The sequence below is a fragment of the Salmo salar genome, chromosome ssa15, assembly GCF_905237065.1.
Source record: "Salmo salar chromosome ssa15, Ssal_v3.1, whole genome shotgun sequence".
NCBI classification, from domain to species: Eukaryota; Metazoa; Chordata; class Actinopteri; order Salmoniformes; family Salmonidae; genus Salmo; species Salmo salar.
The window spans coordinates 24296843-24322882 of NC_059456.1; the positions used below are offsets into that span (position 1 = coordinate 24296843).

The following is a 26040-nucleotide window of genomic DNA, read 5'->3' on the forward strand; positions in this document are numbered from 1 at the left end:
AGTCTGTTGGGCGTACTGCCAAATTCTCTAAAATTACGTTTGGAGACGGCTTATGGTAGAGAAATTAAACTTGAGACATCTGTGGCATTGTGGTGTGTGACAAAACTGCACATTTTAGAGTGGCCTTTTATTACCCCTAGCACAAGGGAAAGGGATGTAAACAAATTTGTGCACAAGAAAGAAAGAACAATTTTTTTGTGCGTATGGACAAATTCTATGATCATTTATTTCTGTATATTTTTTATAGAGGATTTCAGAAAACCAATAATTCTTTGTCACTCAGGAAATTACCCCTCTGTGATAAGTCATAGTTGCGCTACAATCTAATGTTTTCAGTAGGAGGATGAATCAGGCAATGATTCCCTTTGGTGGAGTTGAAACTCAGGCTGAGTGGAGCTATGTTTCCCTCTGATGGAGTTGAAACTCAGGCTGAGTAGAGCTATGTTTGCCTCCCCAAAGGCATATAGCACACCCCAGTACCTACTGCTATCTCTGCTTCATGTTTTGCACGTCTCTCCCTCTCTCTCCTCTCCCTTCCTCTCTAAGTAAATGAATTAAGTTCAGAAGCATTATTCTGCAGAGCATAGAGTCCATTATGTGTCAGCTCATCAGCCAGATAATGGTTTCCATAAAAATGAAACTGAAAACAAGGATGGTTCTCTAGTAATTTCATTACAGATCTTCCTGAATAGCCACTTCAAGTACTCCCCGGGATTGCCTTGTCACTGTCGAGGTTGGTCTGGGCTGAGGGGAGCAGTATCTAAAAACTAAAAAAGTTTTAACAGGACTATTTCAAGTGGAGGATGATGTGATGGGGATAACAGTGTTGAGTGATTCTAACCAGGTCCCAGATCTGTTTGGGTTGTCTTGTTATTCCTAACCTGGTCCCAGATCTGTTTGGGTTGTCATGTTATTCCTAACCTGGTCCCATATCTGCTTGGGTTGTCTTGTTATTCCTAACCTGGTCCCAGATCTGTTTGGGTTGTCTTGTTATTCCTAACCTGGTCCCAGATCCGTTTGGGTTTCTTTCCCTTTCCAAGCCTCCTAGCCTGCTCTGGCAAGACAACCCAAACAGATCTGGGACCAGGTTAGGAATAACAAGACAACCCAAGCAGATATGGGACCAGGTTATAAATAACAAGACAACCCAAACAGATCTGGGACCAGGTTATAAATAACATGACAACCCAAACAGATCTGGGACCAGGTTATAAATAACATGACAACCCAAACAGATCTGGGACCAGGTTATAAATAACAAGACAACCCAAACAGATCTGGGACCAGGTTATAAATAACATGACAACCTAAACAGATCTGGGACCTGGCTAACAAGAGTGAGATTAAGATTGATTGATTGATTGTCTAATTGATACTCACCAGGTACCTCTCTGTGGACACGCTGACCAGGATTAGGTCGTCTCCGATACGGACCTTCTCTCCCTCTGACCTTTGCTTGGACGCAGGGTGGATGGTCCACCAGCATGCCTCACCTGGAGAGATAGAAGACAACAGGACTTGGATGAGACTGCCATAGTCTCTTGTGACAGACTGTTACCATAGTAACTGACCAGACTTTTATCATAGTAGCTGACCAGACTGTTAACATAGTAACTGACCAGACTGTTACCATAGTAACTGGCCAGACTGTTACCATAGCAGCTGGCGAGACTGTTAACACTCCAGATTTTGGTTCCTTGTTCTGAGATTACAATAAGACTCTGGTAATATACTGTAAATGAATCATAACTTCATACAATGTACATGAGCATACCAAAAACAGAAAGATACAGATCATACATCTGAAATTGACATAAATATGCAAATGTTTGACTGGCTGGCATGTCAATTTCTTGCATTTAATTTGTGGTCCATAGTCCAAGTACCAAAGCATGGATTTACACAAGCAGTGCTAGTGTGTCATCATGATTGTTAATCAGTTCATTATGCGCTGTGTGATTGTTAATCAGTTCATTATGTGCTGTGTGATTGTTAATCAGTTCATTATGCGCTGTGTGATTGTTAATCAGTTCATTATGCGCTGTGTGATTGTTAATCAGTTCATTATGCGCTGTGTGATTGTTAATCAGTTCATTATGTGCTGTGTGATTGTTAATCAGTTCATTATGCGCTGTGTGATTGTTAATCAGTTCATTTTGAAGTCTTCAAATATCAAAGCAGTTTCAAAGCAGGGCATTGGACAGCCTCAAGGCAGCCATTTTGCCTGGTGGTAACGTCTTCAGGTTGATATAGTGCCTCTATTCCGGGGGCTACAACACATACACATAGGAAGGTCAGCTATTAATATGGAAGCCAGTCTGCATGTCTAGTATAGTCAGTTAAAATATCACATCCGGTTTGATAAATGGCTCTGCTTCATTTTGTAGTTTTGTAGTTCTTACATCAGCCGATGTCACAAAGTGCTGTACAGAAACCAGGTGTAGAAGCACGGTGGCTAGGGAAAACCCTAAATGTCGCCTAGTTACCAATACAAGGCTGTCTCCACAGCAGACGTAATCTGCGCCCCCAAATGGCACTCTCTTCCTTTTACAGCTCTACCACTAAATGTAGTCACAGGGAGCAAGGCTGTGTGCAACAGGAAGTGTTACCTATTGAATGTTCTTGTAATCCCACGTCAAATGACAGTTTGTCTGTCAACGATCTTGACGTCTTCAAGCAGGTCAGGTACTGTTGAGAAGCCACACAATATGAAATAGCAAGAAGATAGAAAAGGAAAACGATTGATAAAATATATGTCTGTGTTTCATGATTTGTTTGTAGCATTTACACATACAGAATATACAGTTTAATGTACAGTTTAAAACTCAAGCCATCGGCACTGTTATCTTTGGAGCAACTGCAGTATAATGTTTTAGGTAATACAGTAACAGTGAGGGACTGGTGACCTTTTCATTCAACACGTAGGAGGGATATCCACTAGTAATACAGCTCTCGTACTGGGAAATCTTTCACAGATCTGGCTACCCACTCATTGGAGCTACTTTGGCCATTGGAGCAACTGCAGTATAATGTTTGTGTAGGTGATACTATGTGCGTCCCAAACGGGCACCCTTATTCCCTATAAAGTACACTGCTTTTTATCAGAGCCCTATGGGGTACCGCAGTATAAAGGGAAAAAAGGTTCCATTTGGAACACAACCACTGTGGTTATGAGGGACAGGGTGGCAGATTTCCCCCATTCTCACCATTCCACTGAAGGAGTGGCGTAGGAGGATGGCGTGACCATAGAGCAGGGTCCGGTGTCCACCCCCCTGGGCCGCCTAGGAGGGAGGAGAGGAGGAGAGGCAACATACACAGCAGGTTAGATTCTGATGGGTGCATCTCAATAGTGTCATGTAGAATCCTCCCCTTGTCTCCTTTCCTTCATCTACACGGATCTGAGCAGACAGGAAAGCAAAATGGTCAAACCCTACGAGGAAGATTGAAATTGTGCTTTCATCTCTCTAGTTGTTTCTAATCAGTACAGATGAAGGAGAGAAAACAAGGGAAGGACGTCACTTTAAAATATTGAGGATAGATAACGGACATCCTTGGCTAGTACCTCCAGGAACAAACAGACGGACAGACAGGAAGAAAAAGAAACCAAACGGACTCATCCCACCCAGGTCGTGCTGCACTACTATGTGTGTTGGACAGGTTCAGTTGACGAACGAGAAACATTTTGTTGCAGTACCGTGGACAAGGAAATGTTGTGAACCCCGTAAGAGAAATTAAGAAAATCTATATTTTCTTAATTGAAGACAGATTTAAAACAAACGTAATATTACTCACCCTCCTTAACAACCTCTAGACGCATGAAGAAAAGAACAGGGTGACATAACATTAGCACACTTTAACCCAATAACCCACAACCTGTCTACAGTGTTGCTATCTATATTTCCCTTTAAAGGAGTTCCAAATCAGTATTTGGATAAAGAAAGAAAACATAAGATAAGATAGACGTTGCTACACATTAGTGGTGGATAACGTGAGTTCCCCCTAGACACACTCTCCAATGTGTTTTTTGGACAGTGAAGCTAAAACTTTTAATTTGGCTCAATACTCCAGCATTTTGTATTTGAGATTAAATGTTTTATTTATTTAAATATATATATATATTTATACATTACAAAATGTCACCGTTTTGGAAATGAAGGCACTTTATGTTTCTAGTCCCCTCGTTAGAAGGTTGTAGTGTATTTTTTTTTGGGGGGGGGGGGTATGATATTTATGCTTCTGTAACTTTCTTACTCAGGGTTATTCACGATTCATTCATGATAATCCATCATCATGATAGCATCCACATTAATGTAGAAGTGTTTAGAAGCATATTATATTCTCATTTACAATAAAAGTCACTCCAAAATGACACAATACATTATTTACCATTCATTTCTATTGGGCACAAAATATTCTGAAACACAACCAAAACAAACAGCAAATGCATCCAACAAATGTGTAGAGGCACAAGCTGTATGTAGTCATTGCGTGCAAATACAAAACTTTTGACTAAATTGAACACTCTATAAGTGAATTTGCCTAAAAACTTATGACAATTTCAAATGGGGGCACTAGATACATAAAGTGATTTCATTAGGTAATGTTTTAGGCTGGGTTTCTGTACAGCACTTTGAGATATCAGCTGATGTAAGAAGGGCTATATAAATACATTTGATTTGATTTGATTTGAAATAGATACTGTATGAATGAATATACCCTAAAATAAAAGGTGACATTAAGTACTGTCGCCTCAAATAAATTGTTTTATCTCAAATTCAAAATGCTGCAGTATAGAGACAAATTAAAAGTTTTAGCTTCACTGTCCAAATAAACACGTAGGGGAGTGTAAGAACTATATAAATCCAATCAACAAACAGTCTACATTATATACACTACGGTCTACAGTATATACACTACAGTCTACAGAATATACACTACAGTCTACATTATACACTACAATCTACATTATACACACTACAGTCTATACACTACAGCCTACAGTCTATATACTACAGTCTACATACAACAGTCTACGGTCTACAGTCTACAGTCTATATACTACAGTCTACAGTCTATACACTACAGTCTACATGTCTATATACTACAGAATATACACTACAGTCTACAGTCTATATACTACAGTCGATATACTACAGTCTACAGGTCTATATACTACAGCCTACAGAATATACACTACAGTCTACATTATATACACTACAGTCTACAGTCTATATACTACTGTCTACAGGTCTATATACTACAGTCTACATACTACAGTCTACAGTCTACATACTACAGTCTACAGTCTACATACTACAGTCTACAGTCTACACACTACAGTCCACAGTCTATACACTACAGTCTACAGTCTATAAACTACAGTCTACAGGTCTATATACTACAGCCTACAGAATATACACTACAGTCTACAGTATATACACTACAGTCTACAGTATATACACTACAGTCTACATTATATACACTACAGTCTATAGTCTATATACTCTACAGTCTATAGTCTATATACTACAGTCTACATACTACAGTCTACAGTCTATATACTACAGTCTACAGTCTATACACTACAGTCTACAGTCTACACACTACAGTCTATATACTACAGTCTACAGTATATACACTACAGTCTACACAATACAGTCTATATACACTACAGTCTACAGTATATACACTACAGTCTACACAATACAGTCTATATACACTACAGTCTACAGTATATACACTACAGTCTACACAATACAGTCTATATACACTACAGTCTACAGTCTATATACTACAGTCTACAGTATATATACTACAGTCTAAAGTCTAAACACTACAGTCTACTGTATATACACTACAGTCTACAGTCTATATACACTGCAGTCTACAGTCTATACACTACAGTCTACAGTCTTTATACTACAGTCTACATTATACACTACAGTCTACATTATATACACTACAGTCTACACACTACAGTCTACAGTCTATATACTACAGTCTACATTATATACACTACAGTCTACATTATATACACTACAGTCTAAAGTCTAAACACTACAGTCTACAGTATATACACTACAGTCTACACACTACAGTCTACAGTCTATATACTACAGTCTACAGTATATATACTACAGCTACAGTATATACACTACAGTCTACATTATATACGCTACAGTCTACAGTATATACACTACAGTCTACGTTATATACGCTACATTCTACAGAATATACACTACAGTCTAAAATATATACACAACAGTCTACAGAATATACACTACAGTCTACATTATATACACTACTGTCTACAGTATATCGACGGGGCTGTAGTGGAACAGGTTGAGAGATTCAAGTTCCTTGGTGTCCACATCACCAACAAACTAACATGGTCCAAACACACCAAGACAGTCGTGAAGAGGGCACGACAAAACATATTCCCCCTCAGGAGACTGAAAAGATTTGGCATGGGTCCTCAGATCCTCAAAAGGTTCTACAGCTGCACCATCGAGAACACCCTGACTGGTTGCATCACTGGCTGGTATGGCATCTGCTTGGCCTTCGACCGCAAGGCACTACAGAGGGTAGTGCGTACGGCCAAGTACATGACTGGGGCCAAGCTTCCTGCCATTCAGGACCTCTATATCAGTCGGTGTCAGAGGAAGGCCATAAAAAATGTCAAAGACTCCAGCCACCCCAGTCATAGACTGTTCTCTGTGCTACCGCACGGCAAGCGGTAAAGGGGCGCCAAGTCTAGGTCCAAAAGGCTTCTTAAAAGCTTCTACCCCCAAGCCATAAGACTCCTGAACAGCTAATCAAAGGGCTACCCAGACACCTCTTTTACGCTGCTGCTACTCTCTGTTATTATCTATGCATAGTCACTTTAAATATACCTACATGTACATATTACCTCAATTACTTTGACTAACCAGTGACCCCCGCACATTGACTCTGTACCTATACCCCATGTATATAGCCTAGCTATTGTTATTTTACTGCTGCTATTTAATTATTTGTTACTTTTATTTTCTATTTTCTACTTATCTATTTTTTACTTAACACTTAAGTTTATTTCTTTCTTAACTTCTTAAAGCATTGTTGGTTAAGGGCTTGTAAGTAAGCATTTCACTGTAAGGTCTACACCTGTTGTATTCGGCGCATGTGACAAATCAAATTTGATTTGATTTTGATGTACGCTACAGTCTACAGGATCAATCTGTGCTTGGATCTCTACAGTTTATAGTTCCTCTGGTTGGGAAGAGAATTCCAAAGTCGATCCATGAAGCCCCTAAACCCCTCAACGAGAAGAGAGGAGGGAAAGAGGGAAAGAAACAACACCGGAGTTCACAGACTCCTTTCGTTCATCTACACTGATCTGACCTGAGTGGAGCGGGGAAAGCAAAAATGGCAGAACACTACGAGAAGGTTTGATTAAACTCCAAACCCCCAGTCCTCCAGTCCCCTCAGTCTCTCAGCCCTTTAGACTCAAAACCCCCAGTCCTCCAGCCCCCCAGAGAAAGAGAGAGAGAAAGAGAGAGAGACAGAGAGAGAGAGAGACAGAGACACAGAGACAGAGAGAGAGCGAGAGAGAGGGGGGAGAGAGGGGCAGTATTTCAGGCCTCCTGCCATGCTGACACATCATCACTGTGAACTGTGACCTTTGGCTGGGCGGCACAGCAACTGGCAACGCCCCTCCCACTCTAATATCATTCTGTCTGAGCTTCTGCAGGGAGTATGGTGGTGGTGTGTGTGGGAGGGGGATTGTGTGTGTGTGAGAGAGTGTGTGTGTGTGTGTGTGTGTGTGTGTGTGTGTGAAGGGAGGTGGTCTCTCTTCTCTCACTGAGCTTTCTCCTGCCAGCTTGGTTTTACAAGAATGAAGTGCTGGCTGCTTGCCAAGCTTCTCACAGGCTGCCAGCGCTGCACAATAATGGCTGGTCTGTGATTACTGTAAGTAATTCACTTTTAATGTTCACTTCATATCTGGTTCTAATCTAATAATCTCACAGAGAATGACCAGTCAGACCACAGGAAGTTGGTCTGGTAATGACTTTTCAAGGAGAAGAGAGGGAGGTTCATGCCAGATTAATTTGCTACTGGCTGAAATATGGTTGTCAGTGTCCATATACAGTGCCTTATTCATACCCCTTGGCTATCTTCACATATTATTGTGTTACAAAGTGGAATTAAAATGGATTTATTTGTCATTTTTGTCAACAATCGACACAAAATACTCTGTAACATCAAAGTGGAAGAAACATTTTATAAAAATGTTAAGATAAATAAAAATGTCATAACTAAAACATACAGTGGGGCAAAAAAGTATTTAGTCAGCCACCAATTGTGCAAGTTCTCCCACTTAAAAAGATGAGAGAGGCCTGTAATTTTCATCATAGGTACACGTCAACTAATGACAGACAAAATGAGAAGAAAAAAATCCTGAAAATCACATTGTAGGATTTTTAATGAATTTATTTGCAAATTATGGTGGAAAATAAGTATTTGGTCACCTACAAACAAGCAAGATTTATGGCTCTCACAGACCTGTAACTTCTTCTTTAAGAGGCTCCTCTGTCCTCCACTCGTTACCTGTATTAATGGCACCTGTTTGAACTTGTTATCAGTATAAAAGACACCTGTCCACAACCTCAAACAGTCACACTCCAAACTCAACTATGGCCAAGACCAAAGAGCTGTCAAAGGACACCAGAAACAAAATTGTAGACCTGCACCAGGCTGGGAAGACTGAATCTGCAATAGGTAAGCAGCTTGGTTTGAAGAAATCAACTGTGGGAGCAATTATTAGGAAATGGAAGACATACAAGACCACTGATAATCTCCCTCGAGATTATTATACAAGATCTCACCCTGTGGGGTCAAAATGATCACAAGAACGGTGAGCAAAAATCCCAGAACCACACGGGGGGACCTAGTGAATGACCTGCAGAGAGCTGGGACCAAAGTAACAAAGCCTACCATCAGTAACACACTACGCCGCCAGGGACTCAAATCCTGCAGTGCCAGACGTGTCCCCCTGCTTAAGCCAGTACATGTCCAGGCCCGTCTGAAGTTTGCTAGAGAGCATTTGGATGATCCAGAAGAGGATTGGGAGAATGTCATATGGTCAGATGAAACCAAAATAGAACTTTTTGGTAAAAACTCAACTCGTCGTGTTTGGAGGACAAAGAATGCTGAGTTGCATCCAAAGAACACCATACCTACTGTGAAGAATGGGGGTGGAAACATCATGCTTTGGGGCTGTTTTTCTGCAAAGGGACCAGGACGACTGATCCGTGTAAAGGAAAGAATGAATGGGGCCATGTATCGTGAGATTGAGTGAAAACCTCCTTCCATCAGCAAGGGCATTGAAGATGAAACGTGGCTGGTTCTTTCAGCATGACAATGATCCCAAACACACCGCCCGGGCAACGAAGGAGTGGCTTCGCAAGAAGCATTTCAAGGTCCTGGAGTGGCCTAGCCAGTCTCCAGATCTCAACCCCATAGAAAATCTTTGGAGGGAGTTGAAAGTCCGTGTTGCCCAGCGACAGCCACAAAACATCACTGCTCTAGAGGAGATCTGCATGGAGGAATGGGCCAAAATACCAGCAACAGTGTGTGAAAACCTTGTGAAGACTTACAGAAAACGTTTGACCTGTGTCATTGCCAACAAAGGGTATATAACAAAGTATTGAGATAAACTTTTGTTATGGACCAAATACTTATTTTCTACCATAATTTGCAAATAAATTCATAAAAAATCCTACAATGTGATTTTCTGGAATTTTTTTCTCATTTTGTCTGTCACAGTTGAAGTGTACCTATGATGAAAATTACAGGCCTCTCTCATCTTTTTAAGTGGGAGAACTTGCACAATTGGTGGCTGACTAAATACTTTTTTGCCCCACTGTAGTCGTTGCATAAGTGTTCAGACCATTTGTTTAGGCAAGCCTAAATTAGTTCAGGAATTAATAGGCGTTGACATGATTTTTGAATGACTAACCCTTCCTCTGTCCCCCATACATATAACATCTGTAAGGTCCCTGAGTGAAGTATTGCATTTAAAGCACAGATTCAACTACAAAGACCAGGGAGCTTTTCGAAAGCCTCACAAAGAAGGGCAGTGATTGGTAGATGGGTAACAACAAATCAGACATTGAATATATCTTTAAGCATGGTCAAGTTAATAACGACGCTGTGGGTGATGTATTAAACCACCCAGACACAACAAAGATACAGTCGTCCTTCTGAACTGAGCTGCAGGACTGGAAGGAAACTGTTCAGGGAGTTCACCATGAGGTCATTAGTGATTTTAAAACAGCTGCAGAGTTTAATGGCTGTGATGGGAGAAAACTGAGAATGGATTAACAACATTGTAGCTACTCCACAATAACGACCTAAATGACAGAGAAGAATACAAATGTACAAAATACAAATATTCCTAAACATGCATCTTGTATGCAACAAGGAATTAAAGTAATACTGCAAAAGAACACAGCAAATAAATACACTTTTTGGCCTGAATGCATAGCCTTATGTTTGGGGCAAATCGAACACATCACTGAGTAACTAACTACCTCCTTATTTTTAAGCATGGTAAATCACTGCATCACGATATGGGTGGTTATGCTTGACATCAGAAAAAGACTGGGGATTGTCAGGATGAATGGGACGGAGCTAAGCACAGGCAAAATCCTAGAGGAAGATCTGGTCAGTCTGCTTTCCACCAGACACTGGGAGAGGAATTCAGCTTCCAGCAGGACAATAACCTACAACACACAGCCAAATCTTTATTTATTTTGTATTTATTTAACAAGGCAAGACAGTTAAGAACAAATTCTTATTTTCAATGACGGCCTAGGAACAGTGGTTTAACTGCCTTGTTCTGGAGCAGAACAAGAGATATTAACTTGTCAGCTCGGGGATCCGATCTTGCAACCGTTCGGTTACTAGTCCAACACTTTAACCACTAGGCTACCTGCCGCCCCAATCTACACTGGATTTATTTACCAAGAAGAGTCAATGTGTCCGAGTGACCAAGTTACAGTTTGAACTTAAATCTGCTTGAAAAGCTATGGCAAGACTTGAAACTTGCTGTCTAGCCATGATCCCCAACATCTTTACAGAGCTTAATGAGAGATTAATGGGTAAATATTGCACAATCCAGGTGTGGAGAGCTCTTGGAGACTTACCCAAGAAGACTCACAGCTGTAATCACTCTTAGAGACTTACCCAGAAAGACTCAATGTCACGGTCGTTAACAAGGATGGAACAAGGCGCAGCGTGATTTGAGTTCCACATCTTTATTCAAAGTGAAACTACCAAAAAACGAATGACCAACAACGAAAACGTGACCTCAGTGGTGCTACATGCACAGACACAAAACAATATCCCACAACCCAGGTGGGAGCAATGGAGAACTTAAGTATGATCCCCAATTAGAGACAACGAATATCAGCTGCCTCTAATTGGGAACCATACCAAGAGCACCAACATAGAAATGAAAAGACTAGAACACCCCCTAGTCACGCCCTGACCTACAACACCATAGAGAACCAAGGGCTCTCTATGGTCAGAGCGTGACAGTACCCCCCCTCCCCCCAAAGGTGCGGACTCCGGCCGCAAAACCTGAAACCAAATGGGGAGGGTATGGGGGGGTGACTAGTGTCGGTGGCGGCTCTGGTGTGGGTCGCCGCCCCCGCCCAGACACCGGATCCGGCCATGGCGCCGGGCAGAACGCCGTGCCTGGACTGGGCATCGGCGCAAAGGAAGGCTCCGGCCATGGAGATGGGTTGGACGCAGTGCCTGGACTGGGCACCGGCGCAGAGGAAGGCTCCAGCCATGGAGCTGGGTTGGCCGCTGTGCCTGGACTGGGCACCGGCGCAGACAACACCATAGAGAACCAAGGGCTCTCTATGGTCAGGGCGTGACACACAGCTGTTATCGCTGCCAAAGGTGATTCTAACATGTATTGACTCAGAGCTGAATACTTATGCAACAACTATATTTTATATATAAAAACATTTTTACAAAATGAAATACAATAAATAAATGTTCTTTCACTTTGACATTACAGAGTATTTTGTGTAGATTGATCCATTTTGTGTAGATAGATCCATTTTAAAATGTGAAGATATCCAAGAGGTCTGAATACTTTTGCAGGGCACTGTATATTGCCAAACATTACTGTTCAAATGATCACAGTAATGGATGGGGAGATTGTATTCCATTGCTTGGAATACACTTCAATAAACATAGTTTATGTTGATGTTGTTTATATCAATGTATCCAGTATTCTACTAAGAGCAATATGAAGATTTATACTGTAGAATAGATGGATAATCCCTGTGTTGGTTCACAAATTCCCAAACTCTTTCAGCTTGGTTCTACAGCATTGTGTGAAGCTTCTGGAATCATTGTGTGAAGCTTCTGGAATCATTGTGTGAAGAAGCTTCTGGAATCATTGTGTGAAGAAGCTTCTGGAATCATTGTGTGAAGAAGCTTCTGGAATCATTGTGTGAAGAAGCTTCTGGAATTATTGTGTGAAGCTAATGGAATCAATGTGTGAAGAAGCTTCTGGAATCATTGTGTGAACCTTCTGGAATCATTGTGTGAAGCTTTTGGAATCAAAGCCAATTCCAGAACATTTCCTCTTTTATTTCTGGTAGTCTTGAAATGAGACTGTTAGCTACAAAACAGAGGAAGGAAAACCACAAACTCAAAAAAACACTACATCTACAGTAGGTGAGCATTGTCCCTCCCACCAACTAGGTTTCCTGTTGATTCCCTAAAGTCTTGATAGTACGGCTAAAGAAAAAAAAATTTTTTTCTGAAAGTAAAAGATTAACACAAAGTATGTATTTTCCATAACACATAATTTCAGAAACCCAGAAGTAAAATCTTGTATAACTGCGTCAGCTATACAGTTATGTTACGTACGTCTGTCCATGATAGCTTACATAAAAACATACAACTACTCTCTGTCTAGTTTTTTTTTTAAAGGTGTAGATTTTTATTGAAGGGGATGTTTCCCTATCACTAAGCAGTAAATGGGTTAGCTAAAATACTGGCTGAAGCAGATTAGAAAACTAGTTAGCACTTTCACTTGAAAATGTTTACACACATGCACAAAGTGTGGTCTTGGGGGCGCCAAGCAAAGGATTGAAATCATGTGAATCATGTGCACAAGGTGAAGGTAGGCACCAATGGGATGTCTATTTCAAGATTGCCATATATCAGTGATGTTCCAGGGGATAGTTTAAAGTCTGTGTCAGTGACGAGTTCATTAAGGTCATTAAGGAGTTAAGGCAAATCTACGCATCAAAAGCTGAATGGAATAAAATGATCAGAATCTAAAAAATAAGAAATAAAAATGTATTTCCTAAATATCAGTGTGACTTTCTGGGAAGTACATATTTAAAGAGGGTAAGAATGTCTGATCATTTATGTTAATACCAGGATTCACTCCATTTCTATCACCGATAATTAGATATAAATATATAATAAATATAAATAAATATGTATAAATAAATAAATAAACATATATATAAAAACATAACAAATATATATAAATATAAACAATATAAACATATATATATATATATATATATATATATATATATACACACACACACATATAAATAAATAAATATATATATATATATATATATATAAATCTTTCACAAGATATTTACACACGTCTAGCCTTCCAAATATTGCATGTATGTTTGATTTATCAACCAACCTATTGAAGGGAGGGGTATAACTGTTGTGAATGACTATAGTGACTATGCACAATAACAATCTCAAAATAGGCAACACTTTGAAGTGAAAGTGGCGAAAGTGAGATCATTCTTTCGCTAATAGTTAGGGGTCAGTAGAGGTGAGCCTTCATGCAAACTAAAGAAAGTAACAAATTAACATACCCACTGTTCATGGTCCGCTTTCTAGCAGCGTTAAACAAAGATACAGATGAAAAAAACAATATTACATGGAGTTATGGCAGTCAATTATGTCAAAAAGAAATGCCTAAAAGACAAAAATCTAAAGACTGAGAATGAGTTTAATTTAATTTTCATATGGGGTGAATTAACAACAATATTTAAAAAAAAATTTGTGTGTGAATGTTAAGGGCCCGTTTCCCGGACCCTGATTAAGCCTTGATCTCCATAGCAACTGCTTTTTAGTCCAGGGCCAGGCTGACGTTCTCATCTCTGATCCTGAGTTGCCAAGCGATCAGCTAGTTCTCATCTTATCACCTCAATTAAAACACTTCGCAGTAAAATGGATACAAACTTGACACTGATCTGATCGTCTGGCACCCCAGAAGCAGTGAGGAGAGCTAAGCTAACTAAAACTAGCTAAGCTAACTAAAAGCAATTAAATTCAAATGTGTTCAATTATCAATTCAATATCTCTCAACGCACTAGCCTAATCAATCAAATGAAACCTGAAACTGTTCTGTTGGAGATAATGTGTTTGATAAAAGAACATAACTTGGAATACCTTCATAAAGTTGCAGTTAATGAAGTGTTTCATTGCAGTGGGGGACACACTGGGGCACTCATAAGTATCTAAGTGTCTATCTCCTTATTTATGATTACTCACACCAACTAAGAAATAAGCATGCCAGTGGCATGTAGCTGAGCTGAGGGAGGGAGGGAGGGAGGGAGGGAGGGAGGGAGGGAGGGAGGGAGGGAGGGAGGGAGGGAGGGAGGGTACCATTCCCTTTGATCAAGGCATTGTAAATCAAGTAGGCAGAGCAGAGAAGAGGGGAGAAGACTCTTTCTGGATGCACTTAAAGCAACGCAATCAGGCTATTTCTCTGTGTGTCTGGGTCTAACATGGAGTGGGCACTTGGCCTTCATTATGACACAGTGTCTAGGGGGAGAGCGGTTATGTAAAGTCCACCAGCTAGAGAGGACACTACCGTAGAAGCTGTATCTTCAAGTCTTATCTTGATGTCAAACAAGGAGAAAACATACATGTGATTATTATCCTCTGTTCTTGATCCCTTATTAAATATGTTCGTTCTATAATGAATCTCCTTGACATATCTTCTTTAACCAGAATCCATGAGTCAGCGACAGGATTTGTTGGTTTAGATTATTTCCTTTGTATTGAAACCATTTACACTGTAATGTGAAATGGCACGTTTACAAGACAACTGTGTCATATACTTTCAAATACTTTACAAATCCTAAATGTAGTTCACTTATTTCTTTGACCAAGGTCTGATGTGTACTGATTATACAGGGATAATGAGTACAGGTAATGTAAATATAATGGGTAGGCTATACAGTGATTATGTATACAGGTAATGCAGCAATACTCACCCCTTCGTTGTTAGGCACCGTGTGAGCCAACATCTCCTGCAGTGCCCGGACAGACAGGGACTGCTCCAGGATGAAACAACAGATACACAGGTCTGGAGGAACATACTGCAGGAAGGACAGAGGGAGGGATGGAGGGAGATGAGAGGGAGGGAGATGGGAGGGAGGGAGGTGGGAGGGAGGGAGACAGGAGGGAGGGAGGCAGACGAGAGGGAGGGAGGTGGGAGGGAGACAGGAGGGAGGGAGGCAGATGGGAGGGAGGCGGGAGATGGGGAGGCAGATGGGAGGGAGGGAGGCAGACGGGAGGGGGGGGTAGGTAGAAGGGAGATGGGAGGGAGACGGGAGGGAGATGGTATGGAGGGAGATGGGAGGGAGGGAGGCAGACAGGAGGGAGGGAGTGAGGGAGACGGGAGAGAGGGAGGGATGTGAGGGAGATGGGATGGGGGAAAACGAGAGGGAGGTCGGGATGTGAGGGAGACGGGATGGGGGAAAACGATAGGGAGGGAGGGATGTGAGGGAGACGGGATGGGGGAAAACGATAGGGAGGGAGGGATGTGAGGGAGACGGGATGGGGGAAAACGATAGGGAGGGAGGGATGTGAGGGAGACGGGATGGGGGAAAATGAGAGGGAGGGAGGGAAAATTCCAATCTTAGCAAAGATAAATATAAATAGCAGTAAACGCTCTATTAGACGAGAGATCTGATGACTTGCAGTAGGTCTCAATTACAAGAGGCTTAAAATGGCAGATGAAATTTGACCATGATATAAATACATTTAAATTAACGGACTGACACACATTGCTTTGATACCCCAGTGGCACCATCAATGTTTGACAAACAAACTTCTACAACAGCAGATGCTTGGACGGGAATCAACATAATACAATGAATCTGATTGAAAGATTTGGTTTTATAACTAATTTCCCCGTTACCTAACCAAACACTTAAATTCTGAAATTAAATATAAGCTGAGTACTGTCATGGTGGTTACACTATCATAGCACCATGAGAGGCCCAGTCTCTAAAGTTTCATAGCATCATGAGAGGCCCAGTCTCTAAAGTTTCATAGCATCATGAGAGGCCCAGCCTCTAAAGTTTCATAGCACCATGAGAGGCCCAGACACTAAAGTTTCATAGCACCATGAGAGGCCCAGTCTCTAAAGTTTCATAGCACCATGAGAGGCCCAGACTCTAGAGTTTCATAGCATCATGAGAGGCCCAGCTTCTAAAGTTTCATAGCATCATGAGAGGCCCAGACACTAAAGTTTCATAGCACCATGAGAGGCCCAGCTTCTAGAGTTTCATAGCATCATGAGAGGCCCAGTCTCTAGAGTTTCATAGCACCATGAGAGGCCCAGTCTCTAGAGTTTCATAGCACCATGAGAGGCCCAGTCTTTAAAGTTTCATAGCATTGACAACTGAGGTCTGCTTACTGTAGTTAGGTAACACTAAAGGGTAACATTGTACAACCTTGTAGATATAATTTCATTATATAACAGACCTGGTTCTTCTCTCTATGCGGTGTAGTGTTACCTCCCATTTGAAATGAAATATATTCCTTTTCTAAAAGAGTACGTTGCCTCTAACCACTGATCCGAGGTCAGCTCTGTGTTTCCACACCTGATCGTTAGGGTTAGAATTTGGGATGCGCAAACTGATCCTAGGTGTGCTCAGGGCATCTTCTTCCATCCTTGTTATACTGTAGTCAGTCCCTCCAGGATTTTGTGATTCTGCGATCCCATTGATTTTTGCAAAATGAACAATTTCCTGCATAGTATGCAAGGACTTGCAAATTCGACCAATCACTGCAATACTGAAACAGTCAAATCATCCCAATATTACAGAATATAGTGATCACAGCACTACAAAAAGAGAGATCGCGATTTTAACCAATCACTGCACTTTTACAGCATACACATTTTTCACTCGTCAGTGCGTTTTCGTAAAACGAATTTGATAAAATCATCGTAAATTGATTTGCAAAATGTCATTATTGCCTCAGCAAAATCAACATTTTGGCCACAACTAACACAAAAAAAACTGGAGGGACTGATAGGCACAGAGCCAGTTGTATCCATAAGAGATGGAAACGAGGTGTCAACACCTGAGATCACCGTGACGATAACACCAGTAACTCCTCGTGGCAAATCACTCCCTAGTCCTCACACACTGGCTAGTCTACCAATCACTCCCCAGTCCTCACACACTGGCTAGTCTACCAATCAGTCCTCACACACTGGCTAGTCTACCAATCACTCCCCAGTCCTCACACACTGGCTAGTCTACCAATCAGTCCTCACACACTGGCTAGTCTACAAATCACTCCCTAGTCCTCACACACTGGCTAGTCTACCAATCAGTCCTCACACACTGGCTAGTCTACCAATCAGTCCTCACACACTGGCTAGTCTACCAATCAGTCCTCACACACTGGCTAGTCTACCAATCAGTCCTCACACACTGGCTAGTCTACCAATCAGTCCTCACACACTGCCAAGTCTACCAATCACTCCCCAGTCCTCACACACTGGCTAGTCTACCAATCAGTCCTCACACACTGGCTAGTCTACCAATCACTCCCCAGTCCTCACACACTGGCTAGTCTACCAATCAGTCCTCACACACTGGCTAGTCTACCAATCAGTCCTCACACACTGGCTAGTCTACCAATCACTCCCCAGTCCTCACACACTGGCTAGTCTACCAATCAGTCCTCACACACTGGTTAGTCTATCAACGCTTCCTACCACAGTAGAGCTCTCTGTCATTATTATGAATGTGAGGGAGGATCAGGGAGTTATCCAATACTGTACTTAGAGAGTAGGTGCTTCCTGTATATCCAAGTGAATACATTTTTGTGGTGAGGAAAAATATCAAATGTATTATATGAGTTAAAATGGGTGCCAGACTGTGAATCTCCTTTCATCAAAGCTATGTTTCCGGGAGAGCTATTCCTTTAATGGAGACCGAGACAGAGACCCAGACAGAGACCCAGATAGAGACCTGACAGAGACCGAGACAGAGACCCAGACAGAGACCCAGATAGAGACCTGACAGAGACCCAGACAGAGACCCTGACAGAGACCCTGACAGAGACCCGGACAGAGACCAGGACAGAGACCAGGACAGAGACCCGGACAGAGACCCAGACAGAGACCCAGACAGAGACCAGGACAGAACACTGGCTAGAACGCAGTGTGATGGCACAGATATATAGAACAGTCAGGAAGGAAAGAAAGATTTGCTATGACTATGGCACAGTCAATCACTTGTTAATCACACACACACATACACAAACACACATACACTCAAAACAGTCACTATGATTTTTGCTCTTTACCTAGGTTTACAGGTGGTCTGATTGGTGGGAAGGGAACCAGGCAGGGGCAAACAGAACAATATAAGTTGTGAATTATATGATGAAAAACAGTAGAACTCAAAGGCTTATCTTTCCTATGGCAAAGAGTAGACTTCAATCACAGGCTAAAGTTAGTGTGGCCCATCTTTGTAGAAATGTTTTTCATTTAGGAAATCAAAATTCATTTGGGGAAACCATTGTGATAGATAATGATTTAATTGCAAAGGGAGGACCATCCAATTATAGTAAAGAGTTCTTAGATAGGAGAGACAAAGGGGAGGAACATCCAATTATAGTAAGTTATTTGCTAAGAGAACAACGAGAGATGAACTGTAGTGACAGTGTAATCATAACCAGTGTCCTCTAACTACTGAACTGGTAATCATAGCCAGTGTCCTCTATCTACTGAACTGGTAATCATAGCCAGTGTCCTCTATCTACTGAACTGGTAATCATAGCCAGTGTCCTCTGTCTACTGAACTGGTAATCATAGCCAGTGTCCTCTATCTACTGAACTGGTAATCATAGCCAGTGTCCTCTAACTACTGAACTGGTAATCATAGCCAGTGTCCTCTATCTACTGAACTGGTAATCATAGCCAGTGTCCTCTAACTACTGAACTGGTAATCATAGCCAGTGTCCTCTAACTACTGAACTGGTAATCATAGCCAGTGTCCTCTATCTACTGAACTGGTAGTCATAGCCAGTGTCCTCTAACTACTGAACTGGTAATCATAGCCAGTGTCCTCTGGCCAGTGAGATATACCTGCTGGAGCACGTGCTACGGAAGGGTGTTGTTATAGTGACCAGTGAGCTGAGATAAGGTCGGAGCTTTACCTAGCAACGACTTATAGATGACCTGGAGTCAGTGGGTCTGGCGACGAATATGTAGCGAGGGCCAGCCGATTAGAGCATACAGGTCACAGTGGTGAAAGGGGCTTTGGTGACAAAACGGATGGCACTGTGACAGACTGCATCCAATTTGCTGAGTAGAGTGTTGGAGACTATTTTGTAAATGACATCGCCGAAGTCGAGGATCGGTAGGATAGTCAGTTTTACTAGGGTAAGTTTGGCAGCGTGAGTGAAGGAGGCTTTGTTGCGAAATAGAAAGCCGATTCTAGATTTAATTTTGGATTGGAGATGTTTAATATGAGTCTGGAAGGAGAGTTTACAGTCTAACCAGACACCTAGGTATTTGTAGTTGTCCACATATTCTAATCAGAACCGTCCAGAGTAGTGATGCTAGTCGGGCGGGCGGGTGTGGGCAGGGAACGGTTGAAAAGCATGCATTTAGTTTTACTAGCGTTTAAGAGCAGTTGGAGGCCACGGAAGGAGTGTTGTATGGCATTGAAGCTCATTTGGAGGTTTGTTAACACAGTGTCCAAAGAAGGGCCAGATGTATACAGAATGGTATCGTCTGCGTGGAGGTGGATCAGGGAGAGCGACATCATTGATATATACAGAGAAAAGAGTCGGCCCGAGAATTGAACCCTGTGGTACCCCAATAGAGAGTGCCAGAGGTCCGGACAAAAGGCCCTCCGATTTGACACACTGAACTCTGTCTGAGAAGTAGTTGGTGAACCAGGCGAGGCAGTCATTTGAGAAACCAAGGCTGTTGAATCTGCCGATAAGAATACGGTGATTGACAGAGTCGAAAGCCTTGGCCAGGTCGATGAAGACGGCTGCACAGTATCCCTACCAAAAAAAGGATGGGATAAAGTGACTAGGCAACAGGATAGATAAAAAAAACAGAAGCGTATGTGATGAGTCAAAATAGTTAGTGCAAAAAGGGTCAATGCAGATAGTTAAATAGTTAACCAATAGCTACCCGGACTAAATATTTATCAGTCTTATGGCTTGGGGGTAGAAGCTGTTCAGGTTCCTGTTGGTTCCATCGTTACTGCTTGCTGTGCTGTAGCAGAGAGAATAGTCTATGACTTGGCTGGCTGGAGTCTTTGACAATTTGTAGGGCCTTCCTCTGACACCACCTGGCATAGAGATCCTGGATGGCAGGACGCTTTTTCCCCAGTGATGTACTGGGCCGTACGCACTACCATTTGTAGTGCCTTGCGGATGGACAGTTGCCATACCAAGCGGTGATGCAGCCATTCAAGATGCTCTCAATGGTGCAGCTGTAAAACTTTTTGAGGATCTGAGGGCCCATGCCAAATCTTTTCAGCATCCTGAGGTGGAAAGAAATGTTGTTGTGCCCTCTTCACGACTGTGTTGGTGTGTGTTCGGCCCTCCGTTTCCTGTAGTCATGTGGGCCATGATCATTCCTTAGTGATGTGGAGGAACTTGAAGCTCTCGTACCCGCTCCGTTACAGCACCATCAATGTGGTAGCGGACGTGTTCGGCCCTCCATTTCCTGTAGTCCATGATCAGCTCCTCTGTATTGCTGAAGTTGAGCAAGTGGTTGTTTGTCCTGTCACCACACAGCCAGGTCTCTAACCTCCTCCCTATAGGCTGTCTCATTGTCATCAGTGATCAGGCCAACCACTGCCGTGTAGTCAGCGAACTTAATGATGGTGTTGGAGTCGTGCACGGCCACGCAGTTGTGGGTGAACAGGGAGTACAGGAGGGGACTAAGATACAGTATGTACGTACTGTGGGGTCACTGTCACTGTGGGGACGATGTCATTGATGTACTTATTAATGAAGCAGGTGACTGATGTGGTAAACTCCTCAATGTTTTTAAATGAATCCCGGAACATGTTCCGGTCTGTGCTAGTGAAACAGTCCTATAGCTTCATCTGACCACTTCCGTATTGAGCACGTCACTGGTACTTCCTGTTGGAGTTTTCGCTTGTAAGCAAGAATCAGGAGGATGTAGTTATGGTCAGATTTTCTAAATGGAGTGTGAGGGAGAGCTTTGTATGCATTTCTGTGTCTGGAATAAAGGTGAAATAGAGTTTTTTCACCTCTAGTTGCACAGGTGACGTGCTGGTAAAAATGAGGCAAGACGGATTTCAGTTTCCCTGCATAAAAAAAATCACAAGACACTAGGTGCGCCGCCTCTGGATGTGCCTTTTCTTGTTTACTTATGGCCTTATACAGCTAGTTGAGTGCAGTCTTAGTGCCAGCATTAGTTTGTGGTGGTAAATAGACAGTTACGAAAAATAGAGATGAAAACTCTATTCGTAAATAGTAAGGTCTTCAGCTTATCATGAAGTATTCTAACTCAGGCAAGCAAAACCTCCAGACTTCCTCAACATTAGAGATCCACCACCAGCTGTTGTTAACAAAGAGACACACACTCCCCCCCCCCCTTAACCTTACCTGACTCTGCCGTAAGGTCTTGACGATGCATAGTTAAAACCAGCTAGATGTATATTATCCATGTCCTTGTTTAGCCACGACTCCGAGAAACATAGGATATTACAGTTCTTCAGGTCCCATTGATAGGATAGTCTCGTACGGAGCTCATCCAGTTTGTTCTCCAGTGATTGTATGTTCGCCAATAGAACGGAGGTAGAGTCAGTTTATTTGCTCGCCGAAGTAGCCTCGTCAGGGAGCCCGCTCGTTTGCCTCTTTTGCGCCGTCTCCTCCACTTTCGAGTACTGGGGATTATGGCCTGGTCTGGAATGAGCAGTACATCCACAGCTGTCGACTCAATGAAGTAGAAATCTTCATCCAAATCGAGATTAGTGATCGCTCTTCTGATGTCCAGAAGCTGTTTTCGGTCATAGGAAATAATGCCGGAAATATTATGTGCAAAAAAAGCTAAGATCAGCGAAAAGAAGGCAGCTATCCACTGCAGTGCTATCTTACATTTCTCGCTCTCTCCCCATCCATCCTGTTTGCAACAAGGCACTAAAGTAATACTGCTCAAACTGCGGCAAAGCAATTAACTGTATGTCCTGAATACAAAGTGTTATTTTGGGGGAAAATCCAATATAACATATTACTGAGTACCGCTCTCCATAGTTTCAAGCATAGTGGTGGCTGCATCATGTTATGGGTATGCTTGTCATTGTTAAGGACTGGGGAGTTTTTCAGGATATAGAATAAATGGAATGGAGCTAAGCTCAGGCAAAATCCTAGAGTAAAACCTGGTTGAGTGCGCTTTCCACCAGAAACTGGGAGATTAATTTACCTTTCAGCAGGACAAAAACCTAGAACACAAGGCCACATTCACACTGGAGTTGCTTACCAAGAAGACAGTGAATGTTACAGTGGCCGAGTTACAGTTTTGATTTAAATCTACTTGAAAATCTATGGCAAGACCTGAAATGGTTGTCTAGCAATGATCAACAACCAATTTGACAGAGCTTGAAGAATTTTGAAAAGAATAATGGGCAAATGTTGCACAATCCAGATGTGAAAAGCTCATAGAGACTAACCCAGAAAGACTCACTACTGTAATCGCTGCCAAAGGTGCTTCTACAAAGTATTGGGGTGTGAATACTTATATAGTGCCTTTGGAAAGTATTCAGACCCCTTGACGTTTTCCACATTTTGTTATGTTACAGCCTTATTCTAAAATGGATTAAATAGTTTTTCCCACCTCATCAATCTACACACAATACACCATAATGACAAAGCAAAAACATTTTATTTTAAATGTTTGCTAATTTAGATTTTTTTTAAACGTAAATATCACATTTACATACGTATTCAGACCCTTTACTCAGTACTTTGTTGAAGCACCTTTGGCAGCGCTTACAGCATAAATTATTCTTGGGTATGATGCTACAAGCTTGGCACACCTGTATTTGGGGAGTTTCTCCCATCCTTCTACGCAGATCCTCTCAAGCTTTGTCAGGTTGGATGGGGAGTGTTGCTGCATAGTTATTTTCAGGTCTCTCCAGAGATTTTCAATCGGGTTCAAGTCCAGACAACTCAAGGATATTCAGAGACTTGTCCCGAAGCCACTCCTGCGTTGTTTTGGCTGTGTGCTTAGGGTTGTTGTCCGCTTGGAAGGTGAACCTTCGCTCCAATCTGAGGTCCGTAACAGCGCTCTGGAGCAGGTTTTCATCAAGGATCTCTCTGTACTTTGCTCCGTTCATCTTTGCCTCAATCCTGACTAGTCTCCCACTACCTGCCACTGAAAAACATCCCAACAGCATGATGCTGCCACCACCATGCTTCACCGTAGAGATGGTGCAAGGTTAACTCCAGATGTGACGCTTGGCATTCAGGCTAAAGTGTTCAATCTTGGTTTCATCAGACCAGAGAATCTTGTTTCTCATGGTCTGAGAGACTTTAGGTGCCTTTTGGCAAACTCCAAGTGGGCTGTCATGTGCCTTTTACTGAGGAGTGGCTTCTGTCTGGCCACTCTACCATAAAGGCCTAATTGGTGGAGTGTTGCAGAGATGATTGTCCTCCTGGAAGGTTCTCCCATCTCCACAGATGAACTCTAGAGCTCTGTCAGAGTGACCATCAGGTTCTTGGTCACTTCCCTGACCAAGGCCCTTCTCCCCCAATTTCTCAGTTTGGCCGGATGGCCAGCAATAGGAAGAGTCTTGGTGGTTCCAAACATCTTCCATTTAAGAATGATGGAGGCCACTGTGTTCTTGGGGAACTTCAATGCTGCATACATTTTTTGGTAGCAGATCTGTGCCTCGACACAATCCTGTCTCAGAGCTCTACAGTTAATTCCGTCAACCTCATGGCTTGGTTTTTGCTCTGACATTCACTGTCAAAAATCATGTCCAATCAATTGAATTTGCCACAGGTGGACTCCAATCAAGTTGTAGAAACATCTCAAGGATGATCAATGGAAACAGGATGCACCTGAGCTCCATTTCAAGTCTCATAGCAAAGGGGCTGAATACTTATGGAAATAAGGTATTTCAGTTTTTTTTATACATTCGTAAAACAATTCAAAAACCTGTTTTCGCTTTGTCATTATGGGGTATTGTGATGTCATTATGGGGTATTGTGTGTAGATTGTTGAGGATTTTTTATTTTATTTAATCCATTTTAGAATAAGGCTGTAATCTAACAAAATGTGGAAAAAGTCAAGGGCTCTGAATATAGGCTACTTGAACAGGCGCCCAGCGGACCTGCAGTCTAAGGGACAATGTACGGTACTGCATTGTATACAAACACCACTTCCAGCTGACCCCTGGCGGCTATTTAACATATTTGTTCAGATATTGAAATCCTCCTGCTGCGGGATTACTTTCCTCCTGCAACAAAACGGTTGAAATTAAGAGCCACCATCAGTACCAAGCATTAAGAGACACTCCTCTTACCTTAGCCTCAGATGTGGGTTCCAGGAAGCATAGTCGATTACCGAGTCCCTCCACGGACAGACAAAACTTGCGATTCTCTTTCTGGATGGTGGCGACACTTTGAAGCACCACCTCATCATCCTGCCAGAGGAGAAGAGAACATTAGGAGACGTTCTGTACAACATTAGGAGACATTCTGTACAACATTAGGAGACGTTCTGTACAACATTAGGAGATGTTCTGTACAACATTAGGAGACGTTCTGCACAACATTAGGAGACGTTCTGCACAACATCAGGAGACGTTCTGTACAACATTAGGAGACGTTCTGTACAACATTAGGAGACGTTCTGCACAACATTAGAAGACAAAGAAGATTACTTTGTTGTCCATTGTCCACAAATATGAATGACACACATACACAGAGAGCGGACGGAGAGGTTGGAGCAGTGACTGGCAATACTGGTCCCAGAAAACAAGCAACACAATGCCAACCAGGAATCCGCTTCCACCAGCCCAACTCTTTCTCACCGGGCCAACTCTTTCTCACCGGGCCAACTCTTTCTCACCGGGCCAACTCTTTCTCACCGGGCCAACTCTTTCTTACCGGGCCAACTCTTTCTCACTAGGCCAACTCTTTCTCACCAGGCCAACTCTTTCTCACTAGGCCAACTCTTTCTCACCAGGCCAACTCTTTCACCAGGTCAACTCTTTCACCAGGTCAACTCTTTCACCAGGGCAACTCTTTCTCACTAGGCCAACTCTTTCTCACCAGGCTAACTCTTTCTCACTAGGCCAACTCTTTCTCACCAGGCCAACTCTTTCTCACCAGGCCAACTCTTTCTCACTAGGCCAACACTTTCTCACCAGGCCAACTCTTTCACCAGGTCAACTCTTTCACCAGGTCAACTCTTTCACCAGGGCAACTCTTTCTCACTAGGCCAACTCTTTCTCACCAGGCTAACTCTTTCTCACTAGGCCAACTCTTTCTCACCAGGCCAACTCTTTCTCACCAGGCCAACTCTTTCTCACTAGGCCAACACTTTCTCACCAGGCCAACTCTTTCTCACCAGGCCAACTCTTTCTCACTAGGCCAACTCTTTCTCACCAGGCCAACTCTTTCACCAGGTCAACTCTTTCACCAGGTCAACTCTTTCTCACAAGGCCAACTCTTTCT

The 26040-nt window shown here is 42.4% G+C and overlaps 1 protein-coding gene across 5 annotated transcripts in view; it reads right to left on the bottom strand.

Moving 5' to 3' along the window:
* LOC106571102 (ryanodine receptor 3) overlaps positions 1 to 26040 on the bottom strand; it is a 229681-nt gene that overhangs the window by 182266 nt on the left and 21375 nt on the right. For 4 of the 5 annotated variants that reach the window (XM_045695569.1, XM_045695565.1, XM_045695566.1 and 1 more), the window contains exons 2-7: positions 24885 to 25004; positions 15330 to 15434; positions 13920 to 13940; positions 3207 to 3281; positions 2610 to 2688; positions 1381 to 1493 (exon numbers count right to left, since the gene is read on the bottom strand). In XM_045695569.1, coding sequence (XP_045551525.1) covers positions 1381 to 1493; positions 2610 to 2688; positions 3207 to 3281; positions 13920 to 13940; positions 15330 to 15434; positions 24885 to 25004 — 513 coding nt within the window. The remainder of the gene's footprint in view (positions 1 to 1380; positions 1494 to 2609; positions 2689 to 3206; positions 3282 to 13919; positions 13941 to 15329; positions 15435 to 24884; positions 25005 to 26040) is intronic. The other variant, XM_045695568.1, reaches the window with a different exon arrangement.